Here is an 18,759-nt window from a genome sequence, read left to right as displayed (position 1 = left end):
GCCCTTCTGTTGGTGCTTTGGATGACAGAACAAAAAGTAAACCAATTAAATTCACAGCTGACATCAAGCTGGAAGGGCTGTAAATACACTGTGGGGAAGGATTAAAATTCAGAACACTTGTGACAAACTGGAGAAACAAGGAGGGGTGGGGTTAAAAAAAAGGAGTAACTCAAGAGAAAGGTAAAATCCTCTACTTGGCAAGAACAGCCAATTAAAGAAATACAAAATAGAAACAATTGCACAGGCAGAAGTTCTGCAGCCAAGGCTCAGGCAAAGATCCTGTAATAATACAGAGAGCAGCAGTTCTGTAAGGCAAGTGCAGCAGCAGCCCGTGCTAGGAGTCTGACATGCTGAGATGCTTGTGCACTTCTCTCCCAGGAGGAGCCCATAGGAAAAGCGATCTACTCAACACAGTTGCCCTCAAAACGTTGGAGGAAAGCTTAATAGAATTGAGATTGTTCAGCTGAAAGAGAGAAGGGCTGTTGGTACAGAGTTAAATTCTCCAACTTGCATGAGGCTGTTGCAAAGAAGAGAATGATCAGCTCCCTGTGTCTAGTGAGTACAACCAAAACAACAGGGCTACTCTGCACTGAGAGGCCAGACAGAGAGCAGAAAAGCCTGCACAAGAAAGGATACAGTCAAGCCGTGGGTGATGGTGAGTTTTAAGGACAGGACAGACAGCCTTACATCATGCTTTACAGGGGTATGGCTGGGTACGGTGTCTCCAAATCCCTTTCACACTCTAACACAGGTGCATAACAAAGGGTCATGAGTGGACACACCACCACTTTCCCAGCAATCTTCAAAGATAACTTCTGTTGCTTTGTGCAGTTTGTTTTCCCCCTACTCTTGGTAGTCCATATCCCTTCAAATAAATGTTGGAGGTTGTTTAACTTACTTGAGTAGGAGGTCTCAAGTTTACCACTCCCAAGTAGCACCTGGCAGCAGTCAGCGTCCACAAACCCATCTCCCACCCCTGCTGTGACAACAGAAGCATCATAGGATACAAGGCAGGGATTAATCTATCATCAGCTGTGTTGTTCACTGGAAGAACATAAATATCTGAGCATCATGCTCAGTTCATCTGTGACGGCCATCAGACTTCTAAGACACTGCTGTTAAGTGTCATAGGAAATGAGATTGTTTTGTACTTAATTATTTGTAGGTAACAACCACTCATCTTTCTGACCTCCTGTCCCAGCCTCCCTGCATCTCCTGAGACACACAAAGTGCCAGAGTTCTGCAAACAGAGCCAATGTGTGCAGTGTGCCCTGTGGAATAAAAACCTCAGGATATTTCCATTTATGGCTGTAGGATACTGAACTTCAGGGAAGTCTTGTGTTTATTTCTTGCCTCCCCTCAAACAGCAAATCTCTCTTCAGATGAACATTATACAGCCAAAAAAAGGATAAACAGCTAATAAAGGAGCAGGGAATTAATGCAAATCCAAACAATAACCCAACTTATCTAATAGCAGAGTTCCACCCCTACTTTCTACACCGCATCTTTATACTTCATATCCACAAGTAAAGATGAAGTTCTGGTAAATTAGGCTGACAGACCCAGAATGAGTTTCTGAATGCAGCTTTTGCAAAAAGCTTTGTGGTAGTTTGACTACAACAGGCTTACTTACACTCCATCTCTCCCTCGCTCTCATAAAAAGATTTCTTCTCAAGCTATTAAAGAGGAAGAATTTAGAGAATTTTTCAAACTGACTGGTGTATAGCAGTCTGACAGTTGCATGGTCTTCTATTTTCAAGAGAAATTACTCTCCAGAGAGAAGAGTGTTGTTTCCCTTTTGTGTATTTATTTAACTTGATTTCGTATGGGTAATGCCCTGAAAAGCTGGAAATGCCTATAGCTCTTTTGCAAGACTATTATAAATGGATGCTTATCTCAGGCACTCAACATCTCTATTTCTTTAAATAGAAATGTCAAGTCAAGGGACAGCAATAAACAGCAAGAGTAAGCCTGGTCCAGTGGCAGATTTTTTCCAGTGCTGCAATGAGAATTTTCTTTTTTCTTTTATTTGTCCTTACAGCAAATGTAAACAAGCTCCTTTGACATTATTTCCATGGGACAAGCTGCTATGTGCAGTCTAGCACCAGCCCTGTGCTCACCCTGCAGGCTAAAACCACTCAGCCCAGGACACAGCCCCTCTCCTGCACGCTGAAGCTCCATCTTAGAATGGTCCAAAGCTCATCCAGTCCAACCCCCTCTGCAGTCGGCAGGGACATCCTCAACTAGATCAGGTTGCCTAGAACCCTGTTGAGCCTCACCTTGAATATCTCTAGGGAAAGGGTCCCAACCACTTCCCTGTTGCAGTGTTCCACTATCCTCATAGTAAAGAGCCTGTTCCTAACACCCAATCTCACTCTGCTCTAGTTTGAAGCCATTGTCCCTTGTCCTGTCACTGCAGGCCTTTGTAAACAATTTCTCTCCATTCTTCTTACCACCTCTTCAGATACTGGAAGGTTGCTATTAGGTGTCCCTGAAGCTTCCTTTTTTTTCCAGGCTAAACACCCCCAGCTTTCTCAGCCTGCTCCAACCCCCTGATCATTTCTGTGGCTGTTGTGGAGGCAGGGAATTAACACGGCTGAGTCAGGAATATATACAAAAATAGAATTGTTTTTTTTTTCCTGAAACCCTGCCCCCAAAACTATATACATAAATTAATTTCATTTTAATTAACAGACTCAGTTAATTGAGAATATCTTACAAAGGATGCTACAGATGAATTTGACTATTTTAGAAGTCAGGAAATGGAAAAGGCTAAGTTGTACACACAGATTTCCCACTATCAATCAGGCTGAGCAGAAAGTTCACTACTCACAGGTGAATTAGGCTGTCTGAGGGTCGTTAGGCCTATGCTAGGGGAATCTCTGCAGGCACTATCCAGGCAGAGGAGAATGCTAAGGCAGGCACCACCCCAATATTTATGCCTTTCCTAGACAAAGTGCTGAGTTGCCACTTCCTAGGCACAAAGACCACAACCAATCACCAGCCTGACTGCAGTGTGGGCATCTGCACGGGGCACCCCTCGTAGCGGAAGGACCCTCAGCTCCCCTGCTCCATGCTTGCAGGGCGGGGAAAGGAAAACAGGTTTTTCGCGCCTTTCCTCTCCCATTCAAACCACGGAGGGAGAGGAATTTTGGGGTATCCAGGACTCCAGGACAGTGGCCCTAACAGACACTAAGAGGCTGTGCTGGCCAACGCAGCAGGCAGCAAACAGCCATGTTGCAGACACCCTGGCAGCATCTCTGCTTTCCAAGTCTTGCTGGCGCGGCAGCACTGCACACAGCTGACAATGCCTGCAGACCCACAGGCAGACACTGGAACATGCCAGACAACAGACCACGCTGGTGCTGTGCTCACAGGCAGCTGCTGCATGGAGCATAAATGATGCCATGCATCATACTCATTGTGCGAACCCGGCTGCCCTAGAGTCTCTGTGGAGCAACCAGGTAACTTACACACATGCACACAAATGCTGGGAGCTCCTGCTGCTGTCTGCTGACCCACCAGCACAACTGGTTCCCAGGCTGGAACCGTGACTCAGGAACGGTAGAAGTGCACTGAACTGCCCAGAGAAAGGCACCAAGGCTGGTGGCGGGCTGGAGCACAGCCCTATGAGGAGCAGTTGAGGAAGCTGGGGTTGTTCAGCCTGGAGGAGACTCAGGGCAGACATTATTGCTCTCTACAAGTACCTGAAAGGAGGTTGTAGCAAGGCCAGGTTGGGGTCTTCTCCCAGGGACAGAACTAGAGGACACAGCAGCAAGCTACGCTGCTAGGGCAGGTTTAGGCTGGATGTTAGAAGAAGGTCTTCACAGCAAGAGTGATTTGCATTGGAATTGGCTGCCTAGAGAAGTGGTGAAGTCACCATCCCTGGAGGTGTTTAAGAGGAGGCTGGATGAGAGGCACTTGGTGCCATGGGTTTGTTAATTAGAAGGGTTAGGTGATCGGTTGGATCCTAGAGGTCTTTTCCAACCTGATTGATTCGGTGAACTGAAGGAGCTCATTAGATTCCCAAAGATCTTGGCTCTGCTTCCCTCAGGCTACAAACATTCCCCCTCCTTTTAGTGGCTCCATCCTCAGCCATACGTGGAAAAAAGCAGTCAACTTCATCACCCACTGCAGAAGATGTAAAACCTGCATTCTCTGGATGTCATTTTTATGGAGAGTCGTTCTAGTGTAAAATCACTGAGAGCAGACCCAACTGCTGGAGACACAAAACAAGGCTCCTGCTTGCTGGACAAATCAGATGATGTTAAGTTTAACAGCAGGGTGATGCAGTGGGACAATGCACCACAAAACTAACCCCTCAACCATCCAGCCCTGAAGGTCATAGCATGGCTGAGAACCTGTGAGCAGAGCTGCACATGAAGTCCATGGTAAAGCCCAGTAAAGCTATGTCTGGGTTTTTTTTTCTGTGTGGTCTACAGAGTTTTGCAGAAGTTGTTTTGATAACTCTGTCTTGTATAGACTGGGAGACTTCAGGGCACAGCAGGAAATTCAGGATACAACAGATGCTGTACAAGAGGGATGAGAGGAGAGCTCTCTTCTTTAAACAGGGACTGTGACACATGTACAAGTGCACCGTCAGGCCACTGTGGGCCCTCCTCCCATTAACCATTGTCTGGTTTAAAGGCTGTTAGCCCATTATTCCCTAGCTTATCCTAGCCAGAAAACTAAAACACAGGCAGCGGGTAAGGATAGGCATTAATGACACACCTGGTTAGCACTTAGTGGCTCCCATCTTCCAGACCCAGCCTGAATGCCAAATCACCCTGGCAATTGCATTTCGTGTACTTATCAGCCCTTCTCCTTTTTAAAATACATCTTTCTGACAGCAGCCCACAGCCAGTATTTCCTTTACACTCTCTGAAGTGCAGAGCACTACAAATACATCACTTAGCTTTGCTGCAGTCCTTTCTCTGCCTTTGATCATCTCCTTTACACCCTTCTGCACTTCTGCTTCCTTCCCGCATGTGCAGTACATCAAAAAAGAGCTTTGCAGCAAGCACCTCAGGTTTTTCAAGTGTGGGTTGTTTCGTTTTTTTCAGGGGCAGAGTGCCAGCTGGTGTAAAGCAGCACAAATGCCACTGAAGTCAGCAGCATTATTGTATTTAAACCAGCTACAATCCTGACCCTGCTTCATATTTCAAAATGTCTTATTATTCAGCCAGAGCTTTCAAACTCTTTTCTTCGAGCACTGACTTCTGGCGTGGAATTTTCCTTGCTAAAGTGTTCACCTCAAATGCAGTCCATTACTTTATGACTCAAGGAGTAAACCATGAATGATACTCTTTTCTTCCTTCCATTCATCACACCCCTTTGAAAAATGGTCTATGATCCTAAGAAGCTTCTTTTTAACAGTACCTAGACTGACCAGCTGCTTCTCACATTTTACAAACACAAACTGTCACAGGATCACACAGGATGTTAGGGGTTGGAAGTGACCTCTGGAGATCTTTGAGTCCAACCCCCTTGCCAGAGCAGGACCAGAGAATCTAATGCAGGTCAAACAGGAAGGCATCCAGATAGGGCTCAAAAGTCTCCAGAGAAGGAGACTGCACAAACTCTCTGGGCAGCCTGTACCCTTACAATACAGAAGTTCCTCCTCATGCTGAGATGGAACTTCCTGTGCTGCAGTTTCCATACACTGCCTCTTGTCCTAACCCAGGACACAGTGAGCAGAGGTTGTCCCTGTCCTTTCCTTTGTGACCCCGAGCCCTCAGACATTTACAGACATTGATCAGATCACCTCTTGGCCCTCTCCTCTCCAGACTAACCAGCCATAGGGCTCTCAGCCTTTCCTCATCAGGCAGTGCTCCAGCTCCTTCATCATCTTCGTATCCCTCCCTTGGACTCTCTCCAGTAAATCCCTGTTCCTCTTGAACTGCGAAGCCCAGAACTGCATGCCATATTCCATGTGGGGCTTCACCAGGGCAGAGCAGAGGTGGGGAGAACCTCCCTTAATCTGCTGGACACACTGTTCTGAATGCACTCCAAGATCCCGTTGGCCTCATTTGCCACAAGGGCACATTGCTGTCCCATGGAGAACTTGGTGCTCACTTGGCATTTGGCCAGTGGTTAGCTGAACACTTTCTGCATGTTTTGACTTCTTGCAAATGCTTTAAACCTGAGCAATTTCCCAGCATTACCATGTTGCAATTATGGATTTCCCCAGCTTAGATGCTGCCAGGGAATGAGCTTGGGTTCATCAGTCTTAGAGTTCAGCTTCCATTGAGCACTGCACTGTTCCCATGGGCACAGTAATCTGGGCAGCTCACAAACACCCTGGAGAAAGGAAATACCACTTGTCCCTATTCAGAGACTTTTAAACCCTGTCTGGATGTGCTCCTGTGCAACCTGCACTAGATTCCATGGTCCTGCTCTGGCAGGGTGGCTGGACTCCAGAGGTCCTTTATAACCCCTAACATCCTGTGATCCTGTAATCAAAGCCCAGGGCTCCAATATCTCAATATCACAAGCAGAAGTTAGCTCTGCATTTCCTTTAGATCTACTCTCCCTCACACAGAAAGAAAAACCATCAGGTCTCAGCTGAGTCTTCAAGATCCGATGTGGAATGTGATAGCAGTGAGATTAACACACACAACTTCACCATTCCAGAAGGTGACAGTCCCATTCCTTATCCAGCTGCCAGCAGACAAGAACTGGGAAAAAGGATTTTTCTTTGTAGTTTTCCTGCATTGAGAATTGTTGCCGAGCAGTAAGAGCTACCCTTTTTCTCCACAGAAATGTCAGTCTGCTACACTGCTCTTGTGGTGGCTGAATACTCATTCCAGCTACAACAGTGGGAAATGCCACAGACAGGGCAATGTCCCCAAGAAGAGAGCATGAGAAGATGAAATGCATGGGAACTGAACTCTCCATGCTCCATCCAGCCTCTGGGAGACAATTTCTGATGTTGCACTGCCTCAGTGCTGCTTACTTCTCTCTGGAAAGAAATCACTGCTGTCTCAACAAAAGAAGAAAGAATTGCTTGTGTGGAGCAGGTATGTTGGCAAGCAGGAGACAGTAGCCCTAAAACTTTACAGAACAGCATCGCTGAAACGTCCCCCAGCATCTGCCAGCTTGAGTTGTGCCCTTCAGGTCTGAAACCCACGGGAACTGCAGTGGAAGTTTATGTTGCTCAAGCATCACTTTCAGTTTTGGCTAACAGAGAAATAAAAAAGCAAACCAGCTCCATGACAACGAGCCCAGAAGTGAGCAAACTGCCCAACTGTGCCTTAATAAAGCTCTTTCCCCTCACTGCATGCTGAAGGTTGCTTGTTTCAGATAAGCATATGAAGTCATCAAAAGGAAGATTAATTTAAAAGCTTGATAACATTTTCCCTTTTCTGTTGGAAGGTCAATAAGGTCTGAGAGACAGGCTAATAAGCTTAGTGAGCTTATGCACCCTGCCCAAAACAAAAATGCTTAAAACTTTTCCCTCCCTCCTTCTCCTCCCACAGCTCTCCCTGTGACACCTCCCTCCAGCCAGCATTACCTAACCTTTACACAAACACGCAGTTCCCAGAAGCATCAACTTCACCCAGCTCCAGCTTTCTGTCTGGATTAGGGGAGCAGAGGCAAAGAGCTACTACTGAGGGGTTCTGCAGCAGCTCTGCAAGGTAATCAGCTTGGATTTTTACTTTCTGTTTGTAATGCCTAACTAGTGGTTAAGCAAATAGACCAAAAAAAGCACCTGGCAAACTGTCTTGCTAGAACTTGCAGTAGGAGGGAAGTCTCAATATAAACTTAAATTACTTTGGCTTTACTTGCTTCCTGCAGGGAAAAGGAGGCAGCTCTATTCTAAAAGATCAAGCTGTATTATAAAACATAAAATCACTGGTCTGTCTTTTAGTCGTGGGTGCCAGTTCTATGTGTTTAAACATGCATATGCATTCTGGTTTACTTTCAGTTCATCACATCAGACAGATTAAGAAAGCAGCATCCCCTGGGACGCTGCTCCAGCTGCTCGGCTCAGCACTGCCACGAGCTGTGCACCCTCCTCTCCAGCCAGATCGCAACACAAAGCCCTTCGTTCCCTGTAGCTTCTTGTACCTTTTGTAGGCTCGGTATTGCCAAGATGCTTCTGCTTCTTCCTCTGGTGGCTGGGCTTGCCCTGTCTGCCTTCGGTGCCATGGCAGACAAAGAGACTGATTCAAGCCAAGAGTCACTTCATGACATACAGAGAAAAGTGAACGACCTCTGGAAGAATTTGCTCTATCCAATGCTTCCTGGCAATGAGACCGATGGATTGATGTATGCCACTTGTGAAATGAAGCCCAGCTCCAAAATAGATGCTGAGAAGCCACAAGTGACTGGACAGGTCCTATTCCGACAGTATTACTCCTATGGAAGATTAGAAGCCATTTTCCACTTGGATGGGTTTCTGCTGGGTAATAACCAATCTGGTCGAGCTATACACATCCACGAGCTCGGAGACCTCAGCAATGGCTGTGACTCTACAGGTGGGCACTACAACCCCTTCGGAGTCAACCATCCTCGGCATCCAGGGGATTTTGGCAACTTCTTTCCCAGAGAAGGCAAAATCAGAAAATACAAACCAAACCTCTTTGCCACTCTGTTTGGTCCATATTCCATTATGGGCAGATCCATTGTGATCCATGAGCAGGAAGATGACATGGGCAAGGGCAACAATAAGGCCAGCCTGGAAAATGGAAACGCTGGGAAGCGCCTGGCATGCTGTGTCATTGGGATGGGCAACAAGAACCTCTGGGAAGAGAAACACTCTGAAGTTACAGACAAGAAGAAGAGAGGCCTCAACAAACGGTCACAGAACCAGGCTTAGGCGAAGACCAACAAGCCACCTACAGCCCAGGCAGCACAAAGCACCTTAGGCCACGCCACTGGGCACCAAGCTCTATGGCAAAAGGATTTCCCTTTCCATTTGCTTGCTCCTCTGAGATATGCCTGTCACTTTGTAGAGACTCCTTCCTGTAAGCCCATCAATAAAGCCAGCATCAACACAACCTTGTGCTGTATTTTCTTGAAGGAAAAAGTTTCCCTTTTATGCAGTTTGGGAGCTGAATGTGTGTAAAGCTGTTTACAGAATATTGACTACACCTGTGTGCTGTAAGGGGCTCTGAAGGGATGCTGTTAGAAACCAAAGGAAAAACAAGGTAATAGGTGCAAGTAATAATCATACAATGGGCTGGAAGGGACCTCTGAATGTCATCTAGCCCAACTCTCCCTGTAGTCAACAGGGACATCCTCAACTAGATCAGGTTGCCCAGAGACCTGTCAAGCCTCACCTTGAGTATCTCCAGGGATGGGGCCCCCAACAACCTCCCTGAGAAACCTGTTGCAGTGTTCCACCTTCAGAGCAAAGAACCTGTTCCTAATATCCAATCTAAATCTACTCTGCTCTAGTTTGCAGCCATTGCCCTCATCCTGTCACTGAAGGCCTTTGTAAACAGTCCCTCTCCATCCTTCTCATAGCCCTCTTCAGGTACTGGCAGGCTGCTCAGTTCTCCCTGGAGCTTCCTTTTCTCCAGCCTGAACACCCCAGCTCCCTCAGCTTGTCACTGTAGCAGAGCTGCTCCAACTCTACGAGCATTTTCATAGCCTCCTCTGGACCTGCTCCATCAGGTCTATGTCCTTTCCATATTGAGGTCTCTAGACTTGGATGCAGTACTCCAGGTGAGGTCACACCAGAGCAAAGAAACTGCCTCTCAAGGGAACTATCCTGTATTTAGCTCCAACCCCAACAGTGAAAAGATCTCCGTGCTTCCAAGAGAGCTGGATGGAGATAACAGATCCCTGACCAGAAAAAAAGGACTTTGCCTAAAAATCAGGGGAAGCACAAACATCTGTGGTAGAGTTTAGATCCATTCCACTATTCTATTTGCATTTTCAGGTTTGACAATCAAACATGGATAAGCTTCTTAACTATTTCAAATTGGCTACACGGCCATAGCTGTCACACTGCTGACAATTGAAAGCAAAGTTAAAGACATATTCCTGTTTACCAAGTCTCCAGCAAAAAATCCCCAAAGCTTCTAGTTTGTGCCTCGTTAGTAACTAAGTTATAGATGCAAGTTGCAATGCTGCTTGACAATGATGTCAGAGTTGGCAGATCAGAGATAAATACTGGTTTCCAAAAATACTGAGTGTGTTTCTTCATACAAAAAAAAACGTTGGAAGTGCATCAGTCAGTTCAGATCGGGAGAAGCGACAGTGAAAAGACTTAACACAGATAACTTCCAGCTTTCCTTTTTAAATTTAGCACAACTCACTGAAAACCCTCAAACAGTACCTTGTGACTATCATCCATCTGATAGCAGGAAGAGAGCAGGACACAGGCAGGTAGAAGGAGAGTAGCAGGAAATGTTTTTTATTAAAGATGACAAAATGTACTAATATAGTTGAACCATGTGCTACAGTTAATCCGGGCAGCGACAAAGGAGAGGTCTGCAAATAAATTAATCTGCATAATTTAGAAAGTCAAACTGCAAAACAGAAACTGGTAAACAAAATCCTATCTTTCAGATATGTAGCAGACTTTCAACTTAATCTCAGTTAAGATTTTTGAAATACATTCCTGAGCTCCTAAGGATTAAAGAAATTCCACTGGCTTTATTATACAAATTCCCATATGCTTAAAAATAGTCTCACTTAGAAAAGCAGCAGCATTCGAAAGGACACTTCTTCATCTGTCAGTTTCACACACTCATTTCACAAACTCAGTGACCATTGCTTTGCAAATAACCACATCCTACTTCCAAATCAAGTCCTTTCCACAGATCCTGCATCCATTCACTTGGAGGTGAGAGCCAACCTCCCCAAAATCAGTTTTTCTCCATACCACTGCCACAACATTGCCTTCTCAGTTTGTTCCCTCCGAGCCCAGTCTTAAAAAGGATTAGAATATGTCTGGTGCCATTTCTGCATTTCAATAGTCCTAAGAAAAAGGGAACACAAACAAACCAACCCAACCCTCACATTCCCTGGAAAATGCAACTAATATTGCATTGATTCCACCAAAAAAAACCCCCAAAAACAAAAAACACCACTCATTAATTCACTGCGGGTGGAATCATTTTTCTAACAGCACAACAATCTAAAGGACAGCAATATCCAAGGAAGACGCTGACAAGAATATTCAATTAGCCATCACAGAGTGCAGCAGAGATGTCTCTCTTTACAGGTATCCTGCCTCTGAAGTCTTGTGTTCCTGGAAGAAAGCTAAAAATGTAGCTAGAAGATCCCTTCACTGGGGCTGAAAGGAGAGGGACAGTATTGCAGCAGTGATATAGCACTGAAAATGAGGTTTCCAGAGACAGAGGTATCTCACTGGAACTTAATGATTGCAAAAATATAAAAATGACATCTAAGAGAAAGAAATAGTCTGGCGAGGAGAAGGCTGAGAGGGGATCTGATCACTCTCTACAAATATCCGAGGGCTGGGGGTCAAGAGGGAGGAGGACAGGCTCTGCTCAGTTATGCCATGGGATAGGTCAAGGAGCAATGGGCATAAACTGCAGCACAGGAAGTTCCACCTCAACGTGAGGAAGAACTTTTTTCCTGTAAGGGTCACAGAGCACTGTAACAGGCTCCAGGGGGAGGTTGTGGAGTATCCTCTGGAGACTTTCGAGACCTGTCTGGATGTGTTCCTGTGTGAGCTGCACTAGATTATGGCCCTGCTCTGGCACAGGGGATTGACTCAAAGATCTCCAGAAGTTCCTTCCAACCCCTAACACCCTGTGATCCTGTGATGGTGTGAGGATAATTACCAAGATGTCCTGATTGCTGGGTTGTACATCACAGAAGAACACACCAAAAGGAATCATTAAATCAGACACTAAAAAACTGTTGGTCCAGCACTGCTTCTACCTGCTTGAATTCTCACACCAAGCTCTTCATTAATGAATAGCATTAACTGTCTATTAAGCAAAATGGTAACTCACACAGCTGTGGGTCAGCAAAGTGGCAGCAGGGAAACAATGGAACATCCTCAACATTCCTGAGCTCAGCTAGCTGAAATCTTGACCTTCTTATTTGCTTGCCTCAGTTCTGACTGCATTGATATTTAGCTCTGTGCTGGATTAGTCTGTGAAAGATGGAAAATAATACATCTTGAATAAAATGCTACTTCGTGTGAAATTCAAGCATTAAAGGAAAAAATCCTGCCACATTCTCCCAGAGATTTCAGTCTCTGCAGCTATTTCTCTTCCAACTTGTCAGTATTGTCATATAAATGAGTCAATAATGCAGTCAGTCACAATTAATGGGAACAGCAAAACAATTTTTCATATATTTCAACCCTTCTTGGTTTTTCAGGTGATGAGGAATTTAAATGGTGATCAGGATAATGAAAAGAAAACTTTTCACAGCTACATGTCCCTAATAGGCTTAAATAAACAGATGGGTTTTGTTCCTAAGGGCTGCTGCTTAGTGTCAGCAAAATGCTGCAATGTCAAATTACCTTTAAAGAGAAAGGAAACCTATCTGAGGAGCACTGACTATGGCTGCACTGCCTGCAGACAGACACTGAAAGGGTTACATGAACACACCTGCTAGGGAAAACACATGAGAGCACAGATAAGCCACATTTTTCACCTTCCCGCCATCATTCCTTATATTTATATGTAATAATTTACATACAGCCTTTCTTCTGCTGAATACAAACTGTTCATGGACTCTGACACCTTGATTATGGCAGCACCTGCTAGCTCATCTTCCATATACAGAAGAGTTTGTCACTACTGCTAATAGAAACTCTGTTTATTCAGTAGCTGACAAGTGGGCTGTAAAAATTTGCAGCTGGCAGTTATTTGTCAAAGGAGGACTCAATCTGGGAGGGATTTTCCTTTTTATTAGTAGTATTTTATTAAATTTGGATTAATTCTCTCTGATTGGTTTCAAGTTCTAGGAGTGAGAAATGAACAGTTACAGACAATTAGGTCCCAAGCCAGCAGAAAAATTGCCTTGACGGCTGCTGGCCCATAGAAGCTCCCCAGCTGCAGAGACCATTCCTTATGCTACAAACAGGAGAGGAAGGACGTGCCTCCCCTTCTCCAACAGCTGCTGACTTCAACGTTAACTATTCCCTTGTTGCTGCCTTCCTAGGAGCAGAGTGGCACAGCTCCAGCATCAGGAGTGAGCTAGGCAATGACACAGCAGCCTCCCCTTTCTCCACTTACTAAAGAAATGTTTTCCTATGACTACATCGACAAGGGAAGACATTTAAGAAAGCAGCAAGGATGCAAATAAGCCTTCTACCACACCACAGGCTGGTGTGATGAGGAGGAAAAGGAGATTTATCCTTAATTCCAAAGAATAAGAAAATAAAATAGGCAGATTCCTTCAGAAAGGAGGGCACAGATGGAGCAGGCTGAAATCTACCACCTCTTATTCAGCCTGAGAGAACTACAGGCATGCAGAGATAGTTTTCAGAGACTTCCTGTAAGGGAATAGTGACTTCCCTGTAAGGATGTACTTACAGCCACTCTGTGTAAAAAGACATAGAACACACCCTGAAGAACAAGCAAAAGCTTGCAGCCTTAAGATGCTTCTCAATTTATCACCCCAAATTTTTCATCTTGGGCAGACACTTGTAACCATTAAAATAGAGTCCAGCACAACAACCTTTGATGTCACAGAAGCCTAGTGACAACATGACGTATGATCTGTGTGATAAATCGTCTGCATAGAAACTTCAAATCACTACAAAAACCCAACATGATTTAACCTCAGCATTAACTCTTTCCCTTTAGGTAATTTGTATGTTTGGACACTAATATAAAAACACTGTTATTAGACAAACGTTAACAGTTCACTCTATAAGTCAACCATACAGCAGAGTTTCACCAATCACAGACTCTGCAAAAGCATTGCAGCAAAAGGCTCAAGATCTCATACCTCAAGCCAAACTGTTAGCCAAATATTCACAGTTTTTGGCAGGATCAGATGGTTTCTCATCTTCTGGTTCAGGCAGCTCCTGAGAGCTGTTATTTGTGTGTGCAGTTGTACCACTGAGTCCTCCATGCCTTCCAAGGTCCTCAGCATGCACCAGAGCCACTGTGCTGCTATTCTGATCATATCTCTCACTTGGGATTTCGCAGTCGCTCTCTGAGGTTCCACCATTGTCTTTCAGGGCCTCAGTTTCAGCTGTCTGTTCGTTCTCTGAGTTTGAGGGGTCTGTGGGGTCAGATGGGTCAGGGCTGGAAAGTGGAAACTCTCCCTCGGATGAACCATTAAGTTCTGCTCCAACCACCAAGTTCTGCTCCCCTGCAGAAGCTCCTGCTCTTTTCCCTTCCAATTCTGCAACTGCCTGTGCTGTCAGTTTAATTATCTGACTTCCAAGCTTGTTTATTTCTTCTTCCTCAGAAGGTAGTTGGGGTAATGAAGGATAAAAATGTTTATTTTGGTTTCTGTTATTTAAGTTTGTTCCCTCTGGAGCCAGGGACTCGCTTGCAACAGCACAAGGTTCATCGCATTCTCCCTTCTGTTCTGCTGGAAAAGAAATGGAACAGTGAGATCCTGCAGTCAGCCACAGGCATTTATTACACATCTGACCCTCTTCAGACCATCACCATCAGTGCCACAGAGACGTTTACCCAAGTGAGGAATTTCTAACAGTGATTCTCTAATGCATCTCAGGCCCATTTCTTAGATGATAAGCTAGCAACACATAGTTTCTTGCTGGATCTGGCCCAGTTTTGGAGCCTGTCCACCTCTAAACTCTGGCAACACTTTTGGAGTCATAGTCAACACCACATTGTAGAACAGCAGGGCCAGGCAAACTTTTTGACAGGAATATCAAGTGTAATGGGGCACATAGCACTGATGCCCATGTCACTACCATTTCCAGGGGTTAACACAAGCTCCATTTTATTTGGAGCTTTTCACAGGCTTTCATCCAATACTGAAGTTTTGTTACTGGTCCTGCAATACTTCTAACATACAAGATTATGCTAATTTGGGTACCAGCATAGAACAAAGCAGCAGTGGAAGAATTTTAAATATATCATTATACCAAAAGGCAAACACTGAACAAGGCTTCAGAAAAGAGAAAACAGCAATGTGTAAACAAACAGCTTTGTGAAAGAGAGAATTTGTCCTCATCTCAGCTAAGGACAAAAAGCTTCATTGAAAATAAGCTTGCTTGCAAAGACAAGCAAGGAAAATCAGAGGATAGCAGAGGGATGGCTGCACTGCCTCCTGCCATGCAGAGGCATGGCACTGCAGTTTATGAGCAATCACTCTGTTTCTCCTGTCTCACACAATGCACAGGACAGCCTGGCTGCAGGCTGGGATCAGAGCTGTGCAAGCCAGGAGCCTACTGTCTCTATAAGACCTGCCTCATCCGTAAATTGGGGGCTGCCAACTGAGTGAGACGAGGGTTGGCATGAAGGGAACAGACATTTACTACTGTTAAGGAGGCCAGGAATGCTGCTCTGAAGAGCTGAAATATTAAGTCTGTGGAAAAGGCAGGGATAAATTAACTTTTAAAAGGTGATCACCCACTGGATCTAATCCTCATTATCTGAGCACTCAGCCAGAAAACTAGGAGCTCAATTTGCAGTACTGCTCTGCTTATGTTGTACATCTGAACAAGTACTTAAAGTGCTTCAAAAAGAGCCAAAACTTGTGTACCTCAAATTGGCACTCAAAATTAGCAAAGGACTCTGCCTTACTCTTTGTGTGCCTCAGTTTCCTCCCTCTCCAGAAGGTTACCATCATCCCATCACCTGGCTGCAATTTTCTGATGATAAATTGCTTCAGAGCACTGTATCACCAGGAAAGTTCATGGAGAAGCAGTACTTCTGTCTTCAGGGAATGCTTGAAATAGCACACAGGCAATGCAGCAGGACCAAAGCATTCAACAATGACGAGAAGAACCTGATGAGCTGTTCATTAGCAACTGTGAGGCTCAAGTACAATCCATCCCATGACACTACTCATCCTGTGCACTGGATAAATGTTCTGGGCTCCCTAGTTGAGGGAGGACAGGGAACTGCTTGAGAGGGTACAGCAAAGGGCTAAAAAGATTATTAGGCGATTGGAACAAGATGTCTTCTGAAGAAATTCAGAGTGCCTTAAGGCTTTTTAGTCTAGAGAAGGAAAGACTGAGAAAAGATCTTATCAATGCTTAATAAATACTTAAAAGGGTGGGTGTCAAGAGGATGGGGCCAGTCCTTTTTCAGTGATGCCCAGTGGTAAGACAAGAGGTAACAGGCACAAACTGGAACACAGGAAGCTACATCTAAACATGAGAAGGAAATTCTTCGAGGGTGGTAGAGGACTAGAACAGGCTGCCCAGAGAGGTACTGGAGTCTCCGTCTGCAGAGTCATTCAAAACCTGCCTGGATGCTGTCTTGTCAACACGCTCTTAAGTCAACCTGCTCTGGCAGAGGGTTTGGACTAGGTTATCTCCAGAGGGTCCCTTCCAACCCCTAACATTCTGTGTTTCTGTAAAGTGAGATTTAGTGGCATAAGAGAGTCTGTATGTCATTAGGCATTTTCACAAGGGACTTCTATCACCCAGATTAACTGGAACAGTGACAAGCACAGACTAAAACAGGCCTTGATGAGACCAGGGTAAGCAAACAGATTAGATAAAAAGCCTGAAAGAGCCCTCTGATTATCTGCAGATCCAGACAGGGCAGCATTTGATGTATTACAAAAAGTTCTGACAGAGAATGTATGTCAGCACAAAGGGCCAAGAACATGTCCTGGGCCAAAGAGGCACCAATCACCAGTGGCGGTATTTAAAGGACCATGGCTGACAGATGTGGCATCAGATCCCATAAAGACATCTAAGAATTTCATTGCTGCTCTGCTTATCAACTGTTTTAACTCAACTGAGAATTCAACTGATAGGACAATAAAAGTGGGTTTGGTTTGTTTTTCTGAAATACTTTAAAACCAAGGTCATATTTGCTTGGTGAATCACGGCAGATGGACACACTCTTATGTTCTTCCCAGCTGCCAAAACCCCCCAGATTTTGAATGTATACTGTATAGATGAAAAATTGCAATATGCACCAAGCTCCCAAAGCTCAGCAGCAGGCAGCAGTTCTCTGTGCAGCCATTCTCTCACTACCACACAGCTCTGTGACTCCAAACACAGGTGGCCCTACAGTGACTTCCTTTCCAGGCTCAAAGGGGAGATGGCAGCCCCAAACATCCTCCAGGGAAAAACAACCTGGAGTAACAGAACTTATTTTCTGTTACTCCACCTACTGCTAGAAGCTATGGCATCCCCTACACAGCTGGAAGCATACATGTGCTTGCCTGTGTCACTGTTTAAACTATCCCAAGGTGAGTTCTGTCTGAGTCCTCACTGCAGCCTATCAGCTACCCTGGACCATCTGCAAAGTGAACCCCCCCAGGCTGTTTGTGCAGGCAGAACTGCAATTTCTTAACCTGCTCCAGTTTAATACCATGTGATTGCTCATGGCTCTGTTACAGGATGATGAGGAGGAAAGACAGTGATGGTCTACTGGGAGCTGGTTCTTCCCATGACTAACACAAACCTAATCCTTGTCTGCTTCTCCAAGGCTCTTTTCTTCTCTTTCCCTTTCTAGCTCTTTGCTTCTGTCCTCTATCTCTTTGTTTATCCACTCCCTGCACTCACTCTGCCCATTTCTCATCCACATTTCATTTTTTTAATCATACCCTGCTTTTACAATAGAAGAGGAAGAGATCTCCAAGACTGTCCAGTCCAACCTATCTCCTAGCCCTATCCAATCAACTGGAACATGGCACTAAGTACCTCATCCAGCGTCCTCTTAAACACCTCCACAGATGGTGACTCCACCACCTCCCTGAGCAGCACATTCCAATGCCAATCACTCTTGCTGTGAAGAACTTTCTCCTAACATCCAGCCTAGACCTGCCCCGGCACAACTTGAGACTGTGTCCCCTTGTTTTGTTGCTGGTTGCCTGGCAGAAGAGACCAACCCCACCTGGCTACAACCTCCCTTCAGGTAGTTGTAGACAGCAATGAGGTCACCCCTGAGCCTCCTCTTCTCTAGGCTAAACAACCCCAGCTCCCTCAGCTTCTCCTCACAGGGCTGTGTTCCAGGCTTCTCACCAGCTTTGTTGCCCTTCTCTGGACACATTCCAGTATCTCAACATCTCTCTTGAATTGTGGGGCCCAGAACTGGACAAAGTACTCAATATGTGGCCGGAGCAGTGCTGAGTACAGGGGAATAATAACCTCCCTTGTCCTACTGGCCACACTGTTCCCGATCCAGGCCAGGATGCCATTGTCTCTCCCAGCCACCTGGGCACACTGCTGGCTCATGTTCAGCTTACTATCTACTGGTACCCCCAGGTCCCTTTCTTCCTGGCTGCTCTCCAGCCACTCAGTCCCCAGCCTGTAGCGCTGCTTGAGGTTGTGGTGGCCAAAGTGTAGAACTCTGCACTTGGCCTTGTTAAATCTCATCCCATTGGCCTCTGCCTACCCACCCAGCCTGTCTAGGTCCCTCTGCAGGGCTGTCCTACCCTCCAGCAGATCATCACCTCCTCCTAGCTTGGCATCATCTGCAAATTTATTGATGATGGACTCAATCCCCTCGTCCAGATCAGCAATAAAGATATTGAACAGGATCGGGCCTAGCACTGATCTTCAGGGGACATTGCTAGTGACTGGCTGCCAACTGGATGTGGCACCGTTCACCACCACTCTCTGGGCCCAGCCCTCCAGCCAGTTCTTCACCCATAGCAGAGTGAATCTATCCATGCCATGAGCTGCCAGCTTTGCCAGGAGCTTGTTGT

General features: G+C 45.5%; 2 protein-coding genes across 2 annotated transcripts in view; one reads left to right on the top strand and one right to left on the bottom strand.

Moving 5' to 3' along the window:
* Positions 1-7,511: 7,511 nt before the first annotated feature.
* Positions 7,512-9,002, top strand: SOD3 (superoxide dismutase 3). The gene is made up of 2 exons (XM_064151812.1): positions 7,512-7,637; positions 7,928-9,002. The coding sequence occupies exon 2, from the start codon at positions 8,096-8,098 to the stop codon at positions 8,819-8,821; it is 726 nt and encodes a 241-aa protein (XP_064007882.1). The 5' UTR covers positions 7,512-7,637; positions 7,928-8,095; the 3' UTR covers positions 8,822-9,002.
* A 1,348-nt stretch (positions 9,003-10,350) lies between these two features.
* CCDC149 (coiled-coil domain containing 149) overlaps positions 10,351-18,759 on the bottom strand; it is a 52,121-nt gene continuing 43,712 nt past the window's right edge. The window contains exon 13 of the mRNA XM_064151327.1: positions 10,351-14,487. Coding sequence (XP_064007397.1) covers positions 13,895-14,487 — 593 coding nt within the window. The 3' untranslated portion in view covers positions 10,351-13,894. The remainder of the gene's footprint in view (positions 14,488-18,759) is intronic.

Source organism: Pogoniulus pusillus, chromosome 11, assembly GCF_015220805.1.
Source record: "Pogoniulus pusillus isolate bPogPus1 chromosome 11, bPogPus1.pri, whole genome shotgun sequence".
NCBI classification, from domain to species: domain Eukaryota; kingdom Metazoa; phylum Chordata; class Aves; order Piciformes; family Lybiidae; genus Pogoniulus; species Pogoniulus pusillus.
Note: the sequence above shows the minus strand (reverse complement) of the source record. Positions and strands in the feature narration are given on the sequence as shown.